This window comes from Diabrotica virgifera, chromosome 6 (genome assembly GCF_917563875.1).
Source record: "Diabrotica virgifera virgifera chromosome 6, PGI_DIABVI_V3a".
NCBI lineage: Eukaryota > Metazoa > Arthropoda > Insecta > Coleoptera > Chrysomelidae > Diabrotica > Diabrotica virgifera.
The window spans coordinates 178,674,307-178,689,124 of NC_065448.1; the positions used below are offsets into that span (position 1 = coordinate 178,674,307).

A 14,818-nucleotide genomic window follows, 5' to 3' on the forward strand; every position below is an offset into this window, starting at 1 on the left:
AAACGAAAATGAGTTTTATTTTGAATTTTAGATCGCAATTTTACCCTAAAAATAAAAAAAATGAAATCACGTTTTTCTTAAAATTAAAAGTTACACCACTTTTTTCTATAAAACATTTTGTTCTCTGTACTCTAGATTTTAACTTAAAATTAATTAAACAGCTAAATTTCAAATTTTGTTACTCAACTTTTGCGATTAAACTTTGCAATTCAAGAATATGCACCTTTTACTCCAAACAATTTATAACTTTCTTTATGGCAAGACAGAAATATTGAAGCAGGTCCCATTGTCTTCAGAAAGGTGAGAAAAATATACTATAAAAATATCAGAAACAAATATTACAATGGAACAGATTTGTAGCAAATTAAACGCAAAAAAACGTGATTTTTTTTATTTTTAGGGTAAAGTTGCGATTTTGATAATGTTTTCCCACGTAAAATTCAAAACAACCCTAATTTTAGTTTTCAGCACCATAAAAAATATAAAGTATGACCAAAATTAGTATCAGTATCTCGAGAAATAAGCTTTTTTGGGGTGTGCCGCTCGTCTATAAAGTCACATAACATTTTTCCTATTGCATATATTAAATTAAATTTTTTTGGAAAACTTTCTCATGAATTATATTTTATTTCTGTGTTAATTAAAATTATAAACTAAAAAGTTTGTCACTCAACTTTTTTAAGTAAACATGAAACTAACGAAATCTGACGACAAAATGTTTAAAAATTAACAACTTCTCTTTTAACGTGTTGAGTCATTTTGGACAAATCTCATTGGTATTTAAATGCTTCAAAGATAACACAGTAAAATTTTCAAAAGGAAATATTTACAGCGACCAAAAATACAGTGCGTTAAAATTGAAAAATCATCAAAATTTATTTTTCGCATTTTTGCATAAAATTTGATTTTTGAACATGTTCCATTAATTCTAGTTTTAACTCCATATTCGGATTCAGAGACCTCGAAAACATAAGGAATGACGAAAATTTGTCATTCACCTTAAAGTGGATTTTTGTGGTCGGGATAACGTAATTTTAATAGTTGCTACCGCATGCCGGTCACCAACCGCGCCCACTATTCAGTGAGTCGACTACGCCCGCTATTTTTTACTTTAGTCGGAACGCAAAATACTCTGTGTTTATAACACTCCTATTTAAACAATTTCTAACATTTTTTCTTACTAAAAACTTTGTTAAAAACTTTGACTTTTCTTATAAAAGATTGGTTAATTTCAGCTCTTAGTGTTGTTAATTAACATAACAGTGATTTTTTCAAAAAAGGGGCTATCTCAGACCCCAAGGGTCGTAGGACCTAAAATTTTTTTTTGAAAGTTGTGTATTTTAATTAGCTTTTCGTATTTTTTATTGCCATTTAATTTGACCTAATTTCTACGAAATTATTGTAATTGTTTATAAGCTTAAAAACTGCTATTTATTAACAAATAATTTTGTGTACGTATATGTAATTTTTTTACTTTTTTTTTTTCATAAGCTGTTAGTATACATCTTAACGAAGGAAATGAGCCCCGGATTATTGAGATACATTCAGCCATATTAACTGAACCAGCCTCAGAATTTAGCTCGTTTTTCAAAAAATTTTATAAACAAATTCAATTTTACGAAAACTGTTTAACAGATCTGGACCATTTTTTGCACACCATTCAAACACCATAGTGCCCTCAATTTCGGGTATATTAAAACGTATTTTAACAAACAATAAAATTGTTATTAACTATATTCAAAAACAGTGATTTTGTCATCCGTTTTGCAATAACTTTTTTGTTTATTAACCGATTTTTATTTAGCGTATCTCATTCGATGTATCTTTTTTTTTCTGAGAAAGTTACCTGTGGACGTCAAATTTCTAAATAAACAAGTTTTTAAGTTATGAGTAAAAAACTAAGTTTGACGTTTTGATTGTTTATTTAAAAAATGTTCCACTAAAAAATTGATGAATCCAAAGATGGTAGTCTTTTTGTAATATCTCATACTACACATTTCAACTGTCAAACCTCGTCTTTTCCGTTATGTCTAGTAAAAACCTAACTTGATTGGCCTACTAACCAGTTTGTAGCTACTTACATGTATTGACATCATTTGTTATTATTCCGGTAACAAAAATATTTTTAAAGTGAAAACTTCTTTAGGGACGTTGTGCGATTTTTGGGTAGGGGAAAAAGCATTGAATTCGCGACCGTCATCGCTTATACTATATATTATTTTTGTATGTATATATAAATTGTATAGAAGTATTTCAATTTAAAATAAATGTAAAACCTATTTTTGGATAGGGAAAAAGGATTTATTTCGCGACCGTCATTGCGACCGTCATCTCTTCGGCGAAATAAATTTTGTACGTATATGTATTGAAGTGTAAACTTTTTTAGGGACGTTGTGCACTTTTTGGATGGGAAAAAGTATTAAATTGGTGACCGTCATTGCGACCGTCTTCGCTTCGAAGAAATAAATTTTTGAAGTGAAAACTTCTTGACGGTTGTTGTGCACTTTTTGGATGCGGAAAAAGTATTAAATTAGCGACCGTCATCGTTCCGACGAAATAAATTTTTGAAGTGAAAATTCCTTTAGGGACGTTGTGCACTTTTTAGATAGGGAAGAAGTATTGAATTAGCGACCGTCATCGCGACCGACATCGCTTTGGCGAAATAAATTTTTGAAGTGAAAACTTCTTTAGGGACTTTGTGCACTTTTTGGATGGGGAAAAATTATTAAATTTGGATGGGGAGAAAGTAATAAATAAGCGACCGTCATCGCTTCGACGAAATAAACATTTGAAGTGAAAACTTCTTTAAGGGCGTTGTGCTCTTTTTGAATGGAAAAAAGTATTAAATTATCGACCGTCATCGCTTCGATGAAATAAATTTTTGAAGTTAAAACTTCTTGAGGGACGTTGTGCACTTTTTCGATGGAAAAAAAGTATTAAATTAGTGACCTTCACCGCTTCGACGAAATAAATTTTTGAAGTGAAAACTTCTTTAGGGACGTTGTGCACTTTTTGGATGGGAAAAAATATTTAAGTTAGCGACCGTCATCGCTTCGACGAAATAAATTTTTGAAGTGAAAACTTTTTTAGGAACGTTGTGCACTTTTTGGATGGGGGAAAAGTATTGAATTAGGGACCGTCATCGCTTCGACGAAATAAATATTTGAAGTGAAACTTCTTTAGGGACGTTTTGCACTTTTTCGATGGAAAAAAGTATTAAATTAGCGACCGTCATCGCTTCGACGAAATAAAGTTTTGAAGTGAAAACTTCTCTAGGGACGTTGTGCACTTTTTGGATGGGGAAAAGTATTGAATTAGGGACCGTCATCGCTTCGACGAAATAAATATTTGAAGTGAAACTTCTTTAGGGACGTTGTGGACGTTTTCGATGGGAAAAAGTATTACATTAGCGACCGTCATCGCTTCGATGAAATCAATTTTTTAAGTGGAAACTTCTTGAGGGACGTTGTGCACTTTTTGGATGGGAAAAATATTGTATTAGCGAACCTTCATCGCTTCAACGAAATAAATGTTTAAAGTGAAAATTTCTTGAGGGACGTTGTGCACTTTTTGGATAAGCAAAAATTATTAAATTAGCGACCGTCATCGCTTTGACGAAATAAATTTTTTAATTGAAAAGTTGTTTAGGGACGTTGTGCACTTTTTGGATGGGGGAAAAGTATTGAATTAGAAACCGTAATCGCTTCGACGAAATAAATATTTGAAGTGAAACTTCTTTAAGGACATTGTGCACTTTTTCGATGTAAAAAAGTACTAAATTAGCGACCATCATCGCTTCGACGAAATAACTCTTTGAAGTGAAAACTTCTTCAGGGACGTTGTGCACTTATTGGATGGGGAAAAGTATTAAATTAGCGACCGTTATCGCTTCGACGAAATAAATTTTTGAATTGAAAATTTCTTTAGGGACGTTGGGCACTTCTTGGATGGGGAAAAAGTATTGAATTTGCGACCGTCATCATTTCGCTGAAATAAATTTTGTACATATATAAATTATGTGTATGTATACATAAATCGCATAGGGCATACGCATCGCGTATATCGTATATTGTGATATAGGTATATCACTTATTTTAGGATGGGGTGAAAGCATTGAGCTCGTAATTTATACACTATAAGAAGTTTTCACTTCTGTTGGCACTCCCACGAGTGCCTTCATTTTTTTGCTTAGATGACATTATATGAGAGTGAATGAAAGCGTTGTATTTTCTCCTAACTTTAAAAAATTCTGTGGAAAAGCTGAAGGGCTGATTATGTTTCACAGTCCTTTCGCATTATCCCGGAGCCATCGCTAAAGATTTTGTTTTTTGAATTATCCGAATATTTCTTTTCTTATTAGAGCTACACAATTTTTGTAAATAAAAACACTGATTGACTCATAAACATGAGTATCTTAAATAGAGGTTAGATCGATACGATTGGAATGGCCCGCATGGAGCCCAGATCTCAATCCTTTCGAGCATCTATGGGATGAATAACTGAAAATAGCTATTCGCCGTCATCTTAGCCTCCAGAAAATTTGGTACAGTTAATAACAAATATTATTCATTTGATGAAAAACAGATTGCGAGTTGCGAGCAGTCATTGCTGCAAGAGGTGGACATACCTCCAATTTGAGTTGTTTTGTTTTGTTGTTAATTTTGTTTTGTGTTGTTAATTTTAGAGCCTGTGATATTTTTAATTAGATAAATCTTCAAAGCAGTGTTTTAGTAGGGGAGCGAAGTATGCTAAATGTGCAGTCACTCGAGCGCTTTGGGTACCTATTGGGTTGTGAAGAGTAGGTCCTAAAACCAAAAAAAGTTCCATAAAGTTTTTCATTTTAGTGGGGACTTTCCATTTTTAATTTAATTTTCTATTTCTAACAATAGTTTTTTCCTAACCCCCTTCCGTGGCTCAGTGGTAAGAGCGCCTACCTTTGGATCGAAAAATCCGAATGGTCGTGAGTTCGAATCTCACCAGGGTCATACATTTTTCGTTTATTATAAATTAATAAATGAAAATAGTTTCTGTCCTTGTGAGATCGGTATACTCACCGGAGGGACCACAGACGTTCGTATACAATTAGCGTCTCGTTGCAAAGACAATGACGTCGACTTTGCAAAGTAACAAGACACTTACTCAACACACACTACATATGACACTAGGTACCTAACTAAAAATTTACCGTACCTACCATGCCAATGGCCATTATAGTTGTCGAGGCATTAGCTAAACAAAAAAAAATCGTTTTTTCCGATTATAGCGCCATCTATTCATAATTTGAAAAAATGTTTCGAATAAAAGTTATTTATTTTTACGTAAAGAATCCAAATCTGGAATAAAAATTTGGGGCTCCTATTTAAGATTATTTTAAAGTAACACCCACCCTCCCCCCCCCACCTTCGTGGGGGCCGTGTTTGGTACATTCGATATATTTTTCAAAGATATTGATTAAGTGTATTTTGCAATTTTTCGAGCTAATGTTTATTTTGCGAAATATCGCGGGATTTGTATTTAAAATTTTAAATTTACCCCCACCCCTCTCCGTGGGGGGTCATGTTTGGTATCATTCGATAGATTTTTAAAAAATATTGAAAACGTGTTTTTTTTATCTAACGTTCATTTCGCGAATTATTTGCTTTTTTTTGTGAAACTTTTTAACTCGCCCATCTCCTTACGCCCCGCTCAAATCGTCAGATTTTTTAAATATACACTGTTTTGCATGTCCTTAACTTATTACCTTATCTTAATATGACAATTATTCGAGTATTTTTAAGGATATATCTTTTTTCGGGCCCTCATTAACGAACTCCCCTGTGTTAAGAGCCAATGTATGGTAGAGGTACATCTGCAAGGCACCAGGTTTCTCCCCATATGATAATCTGACGCGCTCGAGTAACTGCAAAAATCCCCGCTTGGGCTCCCCTACCATTTTTATTTACAGCTTTTACAAGAATTAAGAGATTCAGGTAATTCAAAAACAAAATCTTAGGGATACCTCCGAGATAATACGAAAGGATTATGAAACAAAATCATGCCTCTTTCAATTGTTCCACAGTATTTTTTAAGTTAGTACAGTAGAACCCCGTAAATCCGAACCCCGCGAATCCGAACTTTCGGCAAATCCGAACCAACGGAAAGTGAAAAAAATTTAAAAATTCAAGACAAAAACTTAAAAACATGTTTATTATGCAGAGTAAAGCCAGAAAATTAGACAATGTAGGATTACTAGGACTTTGACATTTAAAATTTCTTAAAAATAAATATTATAGGTACTTTAATATATAGGTTTATAAAGTGTTTATAAAGGTTAAACACAAACTTACTTTGGTTCTCTCGTAGTCAACTTGAGTCCAAAAATATTGTCCACACTCTTGCGAGAACGTTTGGCTACTCATAATCGCAATGAAAGCTTTGAACTACTAATTAAGGCTAACTTTCGGATAATCCGAACTTTTCGGGATCCGAACAGGCTGTCCCCCCAATTAGTTCGGATTTGCGGGGTTCTACTGTATTAAGAAAATACAACGCTTCCATTCACCCCCGTCATCTAAGCAAAAAAAATTTAAAATTACCGGAAAAAAACAAACGATGACAATATACATTCATGTTAATACCTACAAACTGGTGCAATAATCTTGAAAATCGGAGTACAAATAATAAAGTTTTAATTTGTAAGAGTAAATCAAAAATTTTTAGTGGCGGAATTTCGTGCCGGTGAGTGTATTTTTTCAACTAGGTAAGTTATAACAAACTCCATTTTGTAGAATAAACTTATTAAAACTAAAACGATATTAAATGCTACCGTTAGATATAGTCTATACTGATCTCCTTTTAAATCAAAAGCAAAGAATAAGACCTATTATTCATTATACAGAAAATAAATTATTAATACTTAGATTTTAAGATTCCTTTCATTTTGTACCAACAAGATAAATGTAGACTGTTTCATACTTACAAAATCCATTATATTTTGTTGTTTTCTCGACGACATTATAAATATTTATTCAATAACACAATTAAATAAAAACTACACGTTTTCCTAGTTTATCTACAGCAAAATTATTGGTTCAAAGTTACAAAATTCAAACTACAACCACCTACAACCAAAAAGGCATTTATGAATTCAAATTTGTTCTAGAACAACTCGTGTAGTCGGAATAAGTCGGAGAGAGACACGGATGCCAACATAAATATTGTTATTGATTGTAGTCTATATCCAGGCTCTTATATTTTAATATTTTTATGAATATAGGAGCTCATATCAAATTATTAATAATCATCTACAAGTGAAATTAACTTTTTTTATTTCAAATAGTTTTTATATATTGAGCATTTTATCGCTGAGTGAGGGTGTTTTGCCACTTGAAATATAATTATGCAATAATTGTAATGTATGATTACCGAATAGGAAACAATTGTTTCCTATTCTGTGGTATGATATACATACATTGTAATCAAATAATGTTAATAAAAACGATTTCAAATTTTATAAAAATATCCCTAGACTTTTCTTGTGTGTATATGTGTATTATTGGTTGCATAATATCCGACAAGCTGTGCACTTTCATAATAAATATTTATGACGTTTGGTAGATTTGCTTCCCCCGGCCCCCGGCAGACCCACTTCCCTGTTTTCATAACATTTCTGACTTTGACAAGACAAGATAATTTTTTTGCCAAAAAGGGGGCAAGTTGGTGGCACAGTTTTTTTGCTATTCGAAACAGTTAGTTCACTCTAGTTTTTATGCGGTTCCTGCGCTTGCAGAAACTCCTAGCAGACTGCGTAGTAGACTAGGAGGAAAATGTTGCTGTTGCAAGATTTAAAATATTCCGATAAAGAATATTCCAAAATTATAATAAAATAATTATGATTATCGATTTTTTTCAAAAAGCTGAAAATTAAATTCATAAATGGTAATAGCTATTTGTATAACAAGGGAGGAAAGTGCTACTTTTCCTCCCGAGAATGAAGTTTACTGCCCGACGCGTAGCGGAGGGCAGTAATCATTCAAGGGAGGAAAAGGCACTTTACTCCCATGTTATACATATGGTTTTTCCACCTTCCTCAAATAACAAGTCATTTTTTTATTTTTACTTAATTTATTTATGTAACTAACCAACAAAATTTATTAGAACTAAAACTAGCAAGTAGGTACAATATAACTGTCAACTGTCAAATATAAGTCAAATTATTAATGTAAACATTGTTAAATCAAAATAACAATTTACTGTTTTTTACCATTCTGCAAAATAATTCTGTTTTATAAATAAACGTTAAATGTATAGATACTTACGTAATAGAAAATAGATATTGTACAGGGCGTCAATAAGTTATATTTCATGAATGACGTCACTTTTACTTTTCCTCCCTAGGGAGGAAAAATATTTTCCTCCCTAGGGAGGAAAAGTACAACTTTGCTCCCTACAATCAGGTCCGGAAAAGTATACTTTCGGTAGAGGTAGGTGGAAATAGCTATTTGTATAACAAGGGAGGAAAGTGTAACTTTTCCTCCCGAGAATGAAGTTTACTGCCCGACGCGTAGCGGAGGGCAGTAATCATTCAAGGGAGGAAAAGGCACTTTACTCCCATGTTATACATATGGTTTTTCCACCTTCCTCAAATAACAAGTCATTTTGTCATTTTTACTTAATTTATTTATGTAACTAACCAACAAAATTTATTAGAACTAAAACAACAAGTAGGTACAATATAACTGTCAGCTGTCAAATATAAGTCAAATTATTAATGTAAACATTGTTAAATAAAAATAACAATTTACTGTTTTTTACCATTCTGCAAAATACAGGATGTTTTATAAATAAACGTTAAAATGTATAGATACTCCGTAATAGAAAATAGATATTATACAGGGCGTCAATAAGTTATATTTCATGAATGAAATATTATGACGTCACTTTTACTTTTCCTCCCTAGGGAGGAAAAATATTTTCCTCCCTAGGGAGGAAAAGTACAACTTTGCTCCCTACAATCAGGTCCGGAAAAGTATACTTTCGGTAGAGGTAGGTGGAAAAATCCTTTACGTACACACTTGTATAAAATTTGAAAAATAATATTTTCTGATTATTGATTGAATGTATTCAAACAATTAATCACAAGTAACTATCTAAATTGGTGACATTTGGCAACAGTGAGTAGATCTGGTTTATTTATGTATGTTTATTCCAAACATAACCTTATAAACAAACAGTTGTTTATTTAGAGTTATTTATTATTGTTTTCTCATATTTTGCAATTGTTAAGTTGGTTTACTTCGAATTTAATGTGCATTACTGTGGTATTTCTCCAGTTTTCTAAGAAGGTTGGTGATTTTGAATTGGGATTATGATGAATTTAACCCAAAGGCAATGTGTGTGTTTATTTATGTGGCAAAATTCCAGGCAGCATAAAAATTTGAGTTTCTTCCTGTTGCCCATGGATGAAAATCGGTAAGAACGTAAATTCTATTTAATATCATTGACATCATTTTTGACGTGCTGTCGTTTTAGGTTTGCAGAATGAAAAGAAATTGTTCAATGTGATAAACTTTCTATGAACAGTCCTCAGTGTTGTTACATTAACTTTTAAATATGCATCTTGAGGAGCAGGCCTTTGCAGAAATACTGAAAAGCGGGTTGCAAAACAACGCAAAATAAAATAAACGAAATATGTCTTGAGATTAAACATTCAAGTTGAAGGTGTGTTCTTTCTTAAACTGGAATGATAATTTTGTAATTCTGTAGGCACATCTATTGAGAAGTTACAACCAGTGGCAAAGTGCCTTAAGGGAATCTATGACATATATAATTGAAGGTATGAGTATATGTTTCAAATCGTTGGATGATTCTGAGAAAGTGTAAATTTTTTTCATGAATTTGGTACATAACCGTCTTTATCTAAACTCTAAAAATCATTGACATCTGTTTTGAAGAACCATGTTCCTAGAAACCATTGATAACAAATATAGACGGTTACCTCTGCATTCGTTGTATCATCTTACTACTCTATCCATAGTGAGTCTAATTTTTAAATCTATAATAATTGTTTACGTGCTGGTTTCATAAAGATGCTTCAAAAATCTATATGGGCCTTACTAGGCAGCACAGCCATGCCTTTAATAGTTTTTCCAATTATATTTTCAATATGCTTATTCTAGTTAAGATTGCGGGACAAAAAGACCACTAAATATTTGAGTTCATTTTTAGGTATCAGCATTGGCTCTACAGCCCATGGTGGGTCTTGGCCTGTTCCAGAATCAGCTTCCACTCTTTCCTATCCTTTGCTTGGATTTCCAATTTCTCACTCGAGCATGAATTTTTGGTATATATGGGATTATATTGTGATAACGACCAGATCTATGAAAGAATAGTATGTTGTTAAAGAAGATTGTGGTGACACTATTCATGAATATCTGATAATATTGGTTAATGTGAATGGAGTCCAAAATGGGGTTTAGGCTGTTATATAAAAAACTAGGTCATTAGCATATGGAAGTAGGGCGACATTATCTGGTATTAAATTATGTGAATGAGGAGAATTAAACCTAAAAACTCTATTTATTCTGCTAATCAATATGAATTTAATATATTTTAATATAAAACATATGTTATTCTTTCTAGGGACACCTCCTCTGAAGGAATTACAATTATTTGCCAGTATGTCAAATGAATTTTCAACATCAGTCATACTTTCATGAATTTATTGATGAAAATAAAACTAGGTACATGATTTATTATTTACTTCCAAGGGATTCTAAGATACTATGTGTAAAAAGTCCAATATGCAGTGATGAGCATGCTAATAACTGGCAAAATATGGGATATAACGCCAAAGATGGGAAACATGGGATGCATTCTGAAGTAAAAAGAGATGAAACTGAGAGAAATTATCGATATAAACATATAAATTAACATTGCATTACATAGTTTCCCACCTTTAGACGTATCAGATGAGTATGAGAACTGTCACTGTGCCAGGAGAATTTTATAAAATACTCCTGTCACAGAGATCTAAAGGTGGGAAACTATGTAATGTTATCGTCGGCTAAGAGTGTTAACCTGCTAACTCTATTTTTCACTGTGAGTGATATTGGGGTAGTTTCTAGGTCTGTGTACCTTCATACCATGTCCCACAAGCCCGCTGGTTCCACTGTAGTTTAGAGATAGCTATTTCTAAACTACATTGGTGTCGGCGGGTTTGTGTGGTGGTGTATGAAAATACACGGACCCAGAAACTAGCCCAATATCACTCAAAGTGAAAAATGGAGGTTAAAACTCTTATCCAAGGTTATGTTAATTTATTCGTTTATAACGATAAGTTCCACTTCTACCAGTTTCATCTCTTTTTATCTCACAAGTTAATATGTTTTCCATCTTTTGCGTTATTTTGCCGGTTATTAGTGTGAGTGCTCATTACTGTATATTTACGATTCTGTGATTTCTCAATATGATGCTGAGTAGGTATATAGTAGGTATCTACAACCCTTTCAAAACAGAAATTTATAAGTTCATTTTATGTACCTATTAAACTTTATTTTAAGAGGATCGGTACGTATTTTTGGCTGCAATCGTATTCAAATGGGGATTCATTTTTTTCAAATCCTGAGAAAACCAATAAGTATTTTTGAAAAATTTAAACGCAGAATGAAAGATTACGTTATTAGCGAGGGCCGAAAGTCCCTGAGAACTTCTATAATGTTTATTTTAATAAGTTACAGGGGTGAAAAAACTAAGAGAAAATTTAGTGTGATTTTTAATTTCAAATATATCATTCAAAATAAAGTTTTTATTTATTCTAAGGGACTTTCGGCCCTCGGTAATAATTTAGTCTTTCATTCTGCGTTTAAATTTTTCAAAAATATTTATTGGTTTTTTCAGGATTTGAAAAAAATGAGCACAATGCCGTGGTAATATTTTCCAAATCTGTCTTTGTCTTACAACGCACTCAACCGAATATAATATTGTCAGCGTATATTGTCAGTCAGACACTGACAATCAGTGACAATTTTAAATATTTGACATTGCATCGGGAATATTTTGAGAAATTGATTAAATATTATTGATATATAGTGTATTTGATAAATAATTGATTTAAGACGTGAACTTAATAAAAAGTTATTTATTGTGTATTATTTGTGGAAGATCCAAGCAGAGAATACATCAGATATATCCTGTGATCCAAGTATTTTGTTGTTAGAGATGTTCAAAATTGTAAGCGTTCCAAAATAACAACATATTATTAAAAAATCACTTTAACACTTTTCCTCTTTTCTCGATTGATTATTAGTTTTTGTTGTACAAATAAATTATTACAATCACTGAAAACATAGTTATTGAAAAAATTATCACATTTATTAACTGAATTAATAATTTGCAATTATAAAAATAACAGTTATCCAAGAACATTCAAAAGCCATTTCTTTAAATTAATTATGACATTTTCAAGTAAAATGACATTCTAGTAATGTTTACATATCCACACCAGTGTGAATTTTACTACACGTAATTTGCCGTGTAAAGACAGAAAAAGTAGGGATACACGTAAAATATTTGCGAATTATGTACCCATAGCCTTAAGGATGAATTTGAAATGCTTGTAGGGAATATATCTGTAAAAAATAAAATTGGTATTGTAAAATTGAAATTCTCAAAATATAATTTATAATTCGAATGTATTATTATTTTTTTCCTCTATAGAAAAGTCCTCTTATTAGTTTTCTCATTAGCTCTTGACAAGACATCAGTACCTCGTTTTTTAGATTTCTCACAGGGATTCAGATCCGGAAGATCCTGCGTAGACGCCAGTACTTACTTAATTACTTATTCCTCTTCACTCCATGCGGAGCATAGGGCGTCAACTGTCTGCCTCCATTCTGTCTTATCCTTTGCACTGATCTTTATTTCTGTCCAGGTTTTCCCAATAGGGCTTTTCATTCACAGTCATTTGTTTCGAGCTTCTGTCATATGTTGTATAATCCGTGTATATTCATAGATATAACAGAATAGATTAGGCCAGTTCGAAAAATAGAGTAACGCAGAAAAGTTCGGGTTGGTGGTCTATCTTTCTCTCTCTACTGGCGCTCAGCTTTCTCTCTCTAGCATATGATGGCTGCCGCCTCTGTGTAACTGTCGTTCCATTACTCCCACCTCTTGGTAGATACGCTCACACTCGCACGACAGACAAAGATAGCTAGACCACCGTACTTGATATCAGCGTTACACCCCGATGCATTGAGTGGCATATGACTAGCCTGATCTATTGTTGACATATCTCTGTGTATATTAGTATTATACACAGATTATACAACATATGACAGCAGCTCGAAGCAAATGACAATCAATGAAAAGCCCTATAGCATTAATTTCTTTTCCACATTTCTACGGGTCTACCTGGTCTTCTCTTTCCATGTGGTGTATATTCTAGGGCTTGCCTCGCTATGTCTGTGTCAGGTCTCCTTAGTGTGTGCTCCATCCAACTCCATTTCCTTTTGCATATTATCTTAGATATACATAGGTTTCTGGTTAGTTCTTGTCCATAGCTCTTGGTTTGATATACGGTTTGGCCAGTAAATGTTAAGAATCTTCCTTAGGCATTTATTTATGAATACCTGCATCTGTCCAATACATTTTCTTGACACTTTCCAAGTTTCTGCTCCATATAGTAATACAGTCTTCACGTTGCTGTTGAATAGTCTTTCGGTTTTAATTGTCATCTGATGTGAAGACCACATTTTCCTTAGCATATTGAATGCGTTTGTAGCGTAGACGCCAGTATTGTACTATTTATTTCCGTACTAAGACAAATCACAGAAAAGGCCATCGAGTACAATAAACCAGCATATCTATGTTTTACCTGACAAAGGCTTTCGATCGCATCCAAGTCGAAAGATACATGCCAATCAATATTATACGAACCATCGAAAACATCTATTTCCATAATCGAATACAGGCAAAGATAAATGGAAAACTAACACAGTTTATACCAGTACAAAGCCGAGTCAGACAAGGGAACCCGTTAAGCCCACTGCTCTTTAATGTATCTAATAATGGACGAAATAATAGAAGCAGTATTTAAAGATCATGGTTACAGAATGGGGAACAAAAAACTCCAAATATTAGGTTATGCAAACGACGCCGCATTAATCGCCAAGACAGAAGACAATCCCCAGATTAACACACATCTTCAATACAACAGCCAAGAAATACAATATCAATATATGATAATATCAGCAGAAAAAACACATGTATGACATCTAAATACCCACTACGAGGTAAAATCGAAATTGATGGGAAAATATTAAAGCAGGAAGCAAGGTTTAGATATCTGGGAATAGATATACCCAGTTACGGAGATGTTGAAGAGGAAGTACTACAAGAAAGCTTAAAAGCAAGTAAAGCGCTGGGATCTCTTAATCTCTTCCAATCTGGAAGAACGAACACCTAAGACAAGACACAAAAGCAAGAATCTATAAAGCAGCATTTCGACCTATATTGACATACACGGCAGAAACAAGACCTGAAACATCTAAAACGAGACGACTACTAGAAACAACCGAGATGAAAATACTTAGACGAATATCAGGGAAAAGTCTATTGGATAGAGAGAGATGCGAAAACATAAGAAGATCATGCAATGTAGAAGACATACCTAAATGGATGAGTGACAAAACGGAAACTGGAGTGGAACGAACACATTAGTAGAATGGCAGAGGATAGGATAGTACGAGATAAGTCACCAAATGGATGAAGAGGTATTTGCAGACTAAGAAAAAGATGGTGCGATAATTTAAACAATTTAGGAGGCTAATATTGAAGAAGA

At 33.0% G+C, this 14,818-nt stretch overlaps 1 protein-coding gene and 1 long non-coding RNA gene across 2 annotated transcripts in view; one reads left to right on the forward strand and one right to left on the reverse strand.

Annotated features, from left to right (window-relative positions):
• Positions 1–7,075, reverse strand: part of LOC126887043 (uncharacterized) — a 132,279-nt gene extending 125,204 nt beyond the window's left edge. The window contains exon 1 of the mRNA XM_050654363.1: positions 6,959–7,075. Coding sequence (XP_050510320.1) covers positions 6,959–6,994 — 36 coding nt within the window. The 5' untranslated portion in view covers positions 6,995–7,075. The remainder of the gene's footprint in view (positions 1–6,958) is intronic.
• A 1,964-nt stretch (positions 7,076–9,039) lies between these two features.
• LOC126887048 (uncharacterized) lies at positions 9,040–12,670 on the forward strand. The gene is made up of 2 exons (XR_007698937.1): positions 9,040–9,450; positions 9,511–12,670. It is a non-coding gene; the product is annotated as an uncharacterized LOC126887048 (long non-coding RNA).
• Positions 12,671–14,818: the final 2,148 nt, after the last annotated feature.